This window comes from Malurus melanocephalus, unplaced genomic scaffold, assembly GCF_030028575.1.
Source record: "Malurus melanocephalus ecotype Western Australia unplaced genomic scaffold, MMel_1.1 scaffold_155, whole genome shotgun sequence".
Taxonomy (NCBI): domain Eukaryota; kingdom Metazoa; phylum Chordata; class Aves; order Passeriformes; family Maluridae; genus Malurus; species Malurus melanocephalus.
Genome location: NW_026623387.1, coordinates 274491 through 283140, shown reverse-complemented (window position 1 = coordinate 283140; position 8650 = coordinate 274491). Strand labels below are relative to the sequence as shown.

The 8650-nt window shown below is 39.7% G+C and overlaps 1 protein-coding gene across 1 annotated transcript in view; it reads right to left on the bottom strand.

The window, feature by feature from the left end:
• The window catches only part of LRP2 (LDL receptor related protein 2), a 110325-nt gene extending 102109 nt beyond the window's left edge, over positions 1 to 8216 (bottom strand). Inside the window, exon 1 of the mRNA XM_057371712.1 lies at positions 8123 to 8216. Coding sequence (XP_057227695.1) covers positions 8123 to 8216 — 94 coding nt within the window. The remainder of the gene's footprint in view (positions 1 to 8122) is intronic.
• Positions 8217 to 8650: the final 434 nt, after the last annotated feature.

Below are 8650 nucleotides of genomic sequence, written 5' to 3'. Positions count from 1 at the left end.
GAAGCTTCACAGGGCACACTAGTCATTTTGCACAAATTTCAAAAATTGCAACAGTTACTCATTGCAAACTAAACCCGTGAGAACATTGTCAAAAAAGCAGAACTGATGTGCCCGTACAGAACAGACAGACTGCATGCTACAAGCATCCAGCATAGATAGACATTGCAAAGCTGCTTACTACTGCATATGAATTAGGAACTACATATACTCCTTTGGATKCATTGACACAGCACATTTCTTCCTTACTCAGTAATGACTCTGTTTCAGTTAGCAGCTAATGGCTGGTCACTCCTTATCAATCTTCCTGAAAAAGAAATTCCATATGTTGTGGCAGGCCTGAGTAAATGAAGGATTGTAGAATGGTTTGGATTGGAAGGGACCTTAAGGATCATCTAGTTCCAAACCCTCTGCCAGGATCACCTGAACTGAAATGTTGTTGAATGTGCTCACAAAAATGCGGTTTTATCTTAAAGCACAYGAAAATGAGCAATAATAATTAAATCATCCTTTGCCTGCTTTATTTCCAAGTGTAGCATATTTTCTTTATAGTTGTTGGTTTAAAAAATAATTTGAAAAATCCTTTCACATAAATAGTAATACTAATAAGTATGCAACATTAAAAAGACAGTCCACAGAATTCATAGAAGAGGATAAATACAAGAAATACCATCCCCTGAAACATTACTCTTCCTACCAACCCCAATGGAAACATTTAACTTATATTTTCCCTAAGCATCTGACTCTATAGCTGTCAGATTTACTCATGCATTAAGGACTTTTTAAGGATGCTTGATTCTGCTGTGATTTCCCTTCACTGGTGGCTTCTGGGCATAATATTTTAAATAATTCTTCAAATTACATGAGCTAGCTACTCTAAGCAGCACCCAGACACAGAGGTTAATAGTAGGGAAGAACTCTAGCTTGTACAGCTGCATAAGCCCTACACTTGTCACATCCTTGGAAACACAAGAGCATACACCTACGGCACACTATGTCCTTACATCCAGAAGCAAGCACAAAAAATTACAGGAAAGGCATATGCTGTCTCCCAGGTATCTCAGTGCTGACACTCACCATTCAAACAGCATTGCTTAGAGGACTGCAGGCATTTGCCTACAGGCCTGCAACCTTTAACCTGTAATCCCTTCCTCATAGCAATAGTTTTCCATCAGTCTTTCACAATGTCTGCTAGAAGATTGCAACCCCACCTGCTATTATTGCTAGCCAGAGAGACAGTATYTCCCTACAGGCTGTTTAATGACAAAATTTTTCCTTTAAAGGACTGATCATTTAGGGCTCTCTCTCMCTCTACTGCCTTATTTAAGTCCTTTCGTAGGATTAAGTCACTAAGATTTCTCAACTCCTATCAGAAAAAGCTACATAGATCAACAATTAAAAAGTATTGCACTCATTTTCAGTGAGGCTTTAAAGTGCATTCTGTGGCTGACTTCATACAGAAAAGTAAACTGCAAAGCTAACAAACACAACTCAAATACTCTTATGGAAAACACCCAGACTCTGTCACTCATTTCAGACAAACTGGAGCTTGTTTGTTTCATGGGAAATGGTTTTAAAAAGACTTAGACTTGGCAGTAGCAAAAGTAATTTTTATTAACACAGCTAGAAGGCCAACAAGAACTGCAGGAGCATTCCATATTGGTTATCATCCAATTCATTTCTTACAWCGCAGGTTGAAAACAGCTCTACAACCCTGCTCAAAAGTGAACATGTGAGCAGCCCCATTCAAGTCAAACTGTTTACATGAGACAACTTTACAAAAGGGGTTCCAGCAGCRCTAACCCTTGTTCACTCTAGTCCTAATAGGACTACTCTTGTTACCAGCATGGTAAGGTATTTAGCAGTAGCATTGGACAGCTGTTGCATGGTCAGCCCTGATCTACYACAGGAAAACAGAGTGTCACTTTCTCATCCTCTTTCCAACACCTCTCCTTGTACTTGTTTCCAAGGTTCTCTTTCTTTTCCAAACTCCAGTAACTACCAGGCCTTTCTACATGCTGCCCAAAATCACTAAACCATAATTCCACAGGCAGGCCTGGTTCATTTTTCCCACAGGTTTCTAAGTGAAAGCAGCTCAGAGGTCCGATGGCACAAAGTAGGCACCAGTAACCCATGGTTGTCAGCAAACACGGGTATGGCACATTGGAAAAGAGAGGGAAGATGAGCGGGGGCTCCTGCTACCAAGAGCAGTGAACTAACTGTTCACGTGGCTCATCACTTCCCATCAAACTGTACACTTAGATGATAAGGTATGATAAGGGCTTGATCAGATTTAAATGGGTATTGAATGATAAGAACTTTACACAGTAGAATTCCTTCTTTGAGACCAATCTGGGAAGGGTTATTGATATTGTCTGTATTCCAGATATGCAGGCMTTAGACTTCCCCAAAGTAAACTGAAATTTCTATGGTATATTCATATGAGTTGATAATGTGCACCATGGTTTCTGAAGACAAAACCAGTACCTAGATTCTAAATACATCAGTGAATGTATCAGTTCCTGGGATATCTTGTGGCATTGTGGACTATGCCCCTTTTTCTTTTTTAAGAGACATTAGAGAACACAACTAAACCCCCAGCCTTCTGGCTCCACAAAATCATGATCCTGCAATCCCCATTAAAGGGAGTCCCAATTGGAACAGCCCCCCATTCTCTGAGTTGACTCAGCAGGGTGTAGTATCATGACCTGGTTGTGTASGAAAATAATTGGGCAGGCACACTGCTGCTGTCAACGCTGCCCTTTTGCTGAAGATTTGGCTTATTGATTGTAAAACAAAGGCAACTTATTCATGTTAAAAATATAAAATAGAACAGGTCATAAAAGTAGAACCATTTCAGTCAATTCTTATATGTTGTTTCATTAATCCAAAACAAAACTTGTAACAGTGATCCTTAGATCTCTAATCCACTTTAAGCATTGCAAAACAAAGGAAACATTAAAACCCTTGAAACCAACAGTAAAGGCTTAAGGAATACACTAAAGGCTATCCATTTCATTAAACAGTTCTATGCTTACTCATTAAACTTCATTTTTTTAATTATTCTACAAATGTACTGAGTCAAGGGAGCAAAAAGTTGTTCATAAAGCTAACATTAACCACAACAAAATGGACTTCAAAATAGATCTCAAACAATWAAAAGCTATTTAAAGAGATGTTTACTCTTCACTGAATCATATTTTCTGTCTTAGATCAGTACAATCCAGGGTAATTTTTTTGAAATTAAAAGAATCAMACTGGGTTGACTCAGAAGAAACCTTGTTATTATTTCATCTAGAAACAGCTCAAGATATTTTTAAGAAAGTGTATTATTATAAAATTATATAAAGAAGCACTTTAGTTTTAAGTAATTTTAAAAAGAGTGCTGTCTTTTATCTGCCACATTCAGTGAAAGTTATTAAAAGGAAACTGACATATTATGATTATCATCACTAATTAGTCACAGTGGAATAAAAACATCCACTTCTCTTTAAATAGWTGTCAACCTATAGATCCTTAATTAGAAGGGACCTTTAAAGCTTCTCAACAATAACAACTTACAGAAAGTGGAACTTCCTTTAAAATATGCAAAATACTATACGGTTCCAGTATGTTTTAAGTAGACCTCTGGAACAGGAGATACAAGTCCTGCTTAAAAAAATGGGAGCACAGTGTGATTTAACGTATGTATTTGTCTATCTGAAAAGTTACCGCAACCTCTCAGATCTGAAATAAGTGATGTAGGAAGATTGCATTTTAATCCAATATACATAAAGATAAAATTAACTACTACAATGTGCCTACTTATTGCTCAATTAAAAAAAAAAAAAAAAGATAATTCAGGTTTAATCTTGCCAGAAGAACCTACAGGTTCAGTGTTAAAGAAYAAGAAGAGTGCAAGGATGTGTATGGAGGGGGAAGGCTCCAAACAGTACAACTGAATTCATGTCAATCCAGGAAGTCCAAAAGGAAAATAATTAAAAGTCTGTAATGAAATTGCATCTACCTTTCCCCCAAATGAATCTTTGCTGTTTCCTGCAAAACACATGGCAAGTAAATCTGGATTAAAGTAGGATTTCATTGCTCAAATTTCCAATCAGCTCAATATATGAAAGMAGGTTTTGGTTTGTCTTACAGGGAAATAGAAGCATCACACAYATCACACATTTATCTTAGTTGAAATCTCCCTGGATGTTCTGTCTCTTTTGTCTTCACTGCTGTAGCTTAATTATTTACTGTAATTCTAGCATTTGGCATAGAACCTAAAACTAACCAGGTGTCATCCAATTACTGCTTTCAATTTTTAACTAAAATTCTGGGGTTTGCCCCATTCTTTGCTTTAGCTGATTACTTTGCAAATACCTGATATGCTCTACTGACCAGAATGCTCTACTTACAGAAAAAGTAAATTATTAAGAAAATTCAAGAGATGTACTAGAAGAGGGCTATTCATTAAAAAGAACAAAGAAGGATAAAAAAAACCATATCCCTGTTAGTGCACAGAAAAACTCATTAAAATGTGAGAAGATGTGTTTCACTGACAGGTACTTTTAAATTGTCAGGCCTCAGAAAGTAAACTAGTTTAGAAGCCAGGTAGATGGACACTCAGCAGAATTTTTGCCCTTGGTTTTGTGTGAGTACATCTCCAAGAGAAACCAAGAAAATTGTACTTCCACACAATTATGAGCCCTGAAGCCCATAGGTCATGCACAAAACCCATTAAATTGTATGTCAGGTTTGCATTGGTATATTCATTTCTCTTGCCATCCTTTCTCCCTTCTCRTTACTTCCAAATCCTCAGTCCCCAAGGAAAGTCTCACTGAAAGTGTTCAAACACKAGGTCTTGGCAGGGGAGGGATCTTAAAGACAGGCTTCCCTGTCATTTAAAAGTGCACAGTSCTGTGCAAAGAAGTATGAATAGTGACTCAGGCCTGTCGCCTGCAGCAATGTCACTGTGCATCATCCTACAGACAGATTAAATAGTTTTGAGTGAAGAGAATGTCTAAAAAACACTGAATTATTTATTTGGAGATTGAACTATTACAATGTCTGATGGAAAAGCATGTTTCTCCATGACATTCTAGAAAAAACTATTTGGTGTTACCATAGCTATTTCTTAATGGCCTGCCACACTCTATGCAAATGTTCATTGTAATTTCTGATATATCTTATCACACCATATGCATGCATTCTTAGAACAGCCTTCATTCTCAGTGTTGCCTTTCAGCTCGTCTCATATTTATGAGGCAGACACAGTTAAAGGGGTTTTACCTCGATATTTTAATAGGATCCTAAGTGTACAGCTCTTCAAGGTGGAATACGATGAGATGCACGCCCCGTATAACACATATACAATTTTTACAGAACTTGCAAATTAGCAYATCTGTCTAGAATTCCCCAATAAGAAACTTAATAAATGAAGTAAAGCCCCGCTATTCTAAAGAATCTTCCCCCAGATGAGGCTAGACCCCAGTTTACAATATATGTTCTAGAGAGAAGGTTTCAACCAAGGTTGAAACCTCAAGTTTTGAGATAGCATAGGCTCACCAGCCTCCTACTGAGCATGTTTGGTCTTTCTGCCCAGCAGAACCCCAAAGCCAAGCTAGAATATCAGGCTACAAAAATTACAAGCATGTAGGCTAAGGRTACAAAGAATATATAAAGGGTACAGGAAATATCTAAAAGGGTATATAAAAAGAAAAGGCAAAAATTGTCAGGCACCAGACTAATAGATACCTCATAATGGTAACAAATTTTAGTCATATTTGCCTGGGAGGTATTAAGCTGATGATTTATCATTGCAGAGATTTAGGACAGAAATCAAATTTGGTGCATTAACAGCYATCCATTGTCTCTAGTTTAGACTGAGCGTGAAGCACTTTGATATTCCTCAAAAAAAAGCATGAGCAATAGTCCTGTGATGTCTCTGCTTGACACTACCTTCACCTAACTAGTGTTTTAGATTCCAGTTACACTTTTTTCTGACAACAATTACCCCACAGACAACAAGACTTATAGAGTAAAGGTTGCAGAAGCAGGCTCTACACTGCTGGTAATTACAAAAAGGGGCATTTTTATTCCATTTATGAGCACTGTGTTTTACTCACAGTAAAACTGGAATCAGGTAAATCGAGGAATCAGGTAAATTGAGGAAGAGTACTACCATTTGAGCAAGTGCTTAGGTGAAATACTTCTGGAAAAATCTATCTTATAATGGGAATATTCAGATATTGCCAACAAAAACCTCCAAGAACATCAGTGAAGCACCTTTGAAAATACTGAGGATTGGGCAAGATAATAGATTTGCACCACTTTATTTCTGTGACTTGGTATTGCTTTCATGGTTCTCCAAATTTTCTTTTTAAAATAAGTGTCTGACATGATCTCAGCATTCAAGGAACTGGAACTTATCATAACTCACCAYAACTTAAAAGGAACTAACCATAATCACAGTGCAGCCAAGATTGCTATCCAGGTATTTTGCTAGTAACAGTCACCCATTACTAAAATTATACTGCTTGATTTGAAGTTATTCTACTGTGGAGATGGAAGGAGGGGGAGGGAGAGGAGGAGAATGGGAGAAAGAGGGGGAGGAATATCATAAAAGTAAAAAACTTCTGTACTTCCACTACCTACGGACACTAGTTCAAAGCTTCTCTGCTTATTCTGTCATGTCATTTATTCTGGTATTAGAATCACAAGTAGCTGTAGGAAAAAGAAAAATTTGATCTGTATGGCAGCTTTCATTCTATCCAATGTAAAATACCAGTGCATAGGATTAATTCTGCCCAGTGTGACCTCCTTGGCTAAAGTTTTTGCAGGTCTCCTGCTGCACATTAGCTATCTTTTATTTCCCTGTTCATAAGTGGGAGCTGCTAGCAGCAGTTGCTGTATAATTACTTAGTTGATTCTGTCTAAGGAGCTTAAACTAAGAGTTGAGCAAAGAAAGCAGATTAACAATTTGAACACACACGTAATACACAGACACACACAGAACCAGCAGGACTGCAGGTCAATACACCGGGTGGAGAAAATGCACTTCAGCCACTCTTGCTCCAACAAGACAGGCCTGATTTTCAATGCAAGGCAATCAAACAGCTTTAAAAAGGGGAAGGCAGAAAGATGGGCTGGAGTCACAGACCGGGGAAAGGACTTGAGCACACGGCTACTCCATCCCTAGCAGCCAGATTAGTACCAGAGGAGCGGCACTCAGCCTGCTCTGCCAGTCACATGCTCCTCGATGTCGCCTAGCAACAGTAAAGCCCAGAGAAAAAGTTCTCCCTCTCTCAACTTCAAATCTGCGTCTGAGACCGACTGAGGGGAGCTTATTGTGCTCCAGACTAAGCATCTGTTTCTTTCTTACAGCCCTCTGTAAATGACTGCATATACCACACGTAAGCAAGCATGTCCATGCACAACCCCCCCACCCCCCAAGCCCAACCTGTCTACGTGCAAGTGCTGCAGCCTGTGCACTCCTCATCAAAAACAACTCTCGGTACAATTTTAGTGGTCACCAAACCAGCTCTTGGAATGCAGGTGAACTCTGCTCCACCCGTGCGTATTTCAGTAGCAAAAAAGGCACAAAGATCACAAGGGAAAAAAAAGCAAAAAGGGGTTGTTTTTTGGGGGAGGGGGGGTTTGCCTTGTTCACAGCCAGTAATCAGGACTGACTCACAGGAATAACTGCCTGCTTGCATTTCTGTAAAACCGTGAGTTTAGACCTTGGAGTTGCAAAGTCTGAGATGTCCCTCGAAATTTACCMACATTTGTGTTTCGCTGTCTCATAAAATTAGAAAGAAAAGACTTTGTACAAACCAGAAAAACAATCAAAGGAAGCATCTTAGGATAATTTAAAACCAAGATGAAATGAAGCTAAAGAGCCGATGGTGCTTGCAGTGCTTTTAAGGCGCTTCTTCCTTTTCCACAACAGAAACCAACTCCATCAAATGACTGCTGGAAAGAGTCAACTTTCTCCCCTAGCTTTTAGAAAGAACTCCTTGAATCAGTGCCTGTTAACCCTCCACTTTCAGGCACTTCGATCTTTTTCCGATCTAAGTCCCCGGAGTAGGGACGTGCTCCTCGCAGTGCAAGTCCCATTCCGGAGGGGCTGGAGCATAGCGCTTACCTTGGCAACTGCCCTGCATTATGCATGCAGTGAATAATATGAGCAGTTTGCAAGCAGTKGCTGCTCTTCCATCCATCCGATGGTGGGGTCCCATCTGGGCTGGGATGCTCCAGCTTCCTGAGAAGCTGGCTCCTGGACTCCGGGGTGCTGATCTGCACAGAAGCAGCACAAGGAGCCTAGTGTCTTTTTTTTATCTTGCTAGTTGCAGAAGAAAGGCGTGTACGCCTGTTGAGACATCGCGTTTTCTATAAACTCCCACCCTCCAGACATTGCATAAAGCTCTTTATACCCGGCGGCCCCGGAACTAGCATGAGGGAATCAGGCACTGCTCCAGGCCCTGCAGCCACAGGCTGCCTCTGCCCCTCCTTCCACACTTTACAGGACAGCCAAGATGCTTCCAAGACCCTGCACTTTGCAGACTTTGTATCAGAGTCCGCTGGTGCTGTATTTAAAATGCTCATGTATTTTGAGTAGATTGGGGAATTGCAGGCGGCAGGTGAACTATGTCCCAAAGGCATGCTCCAAACA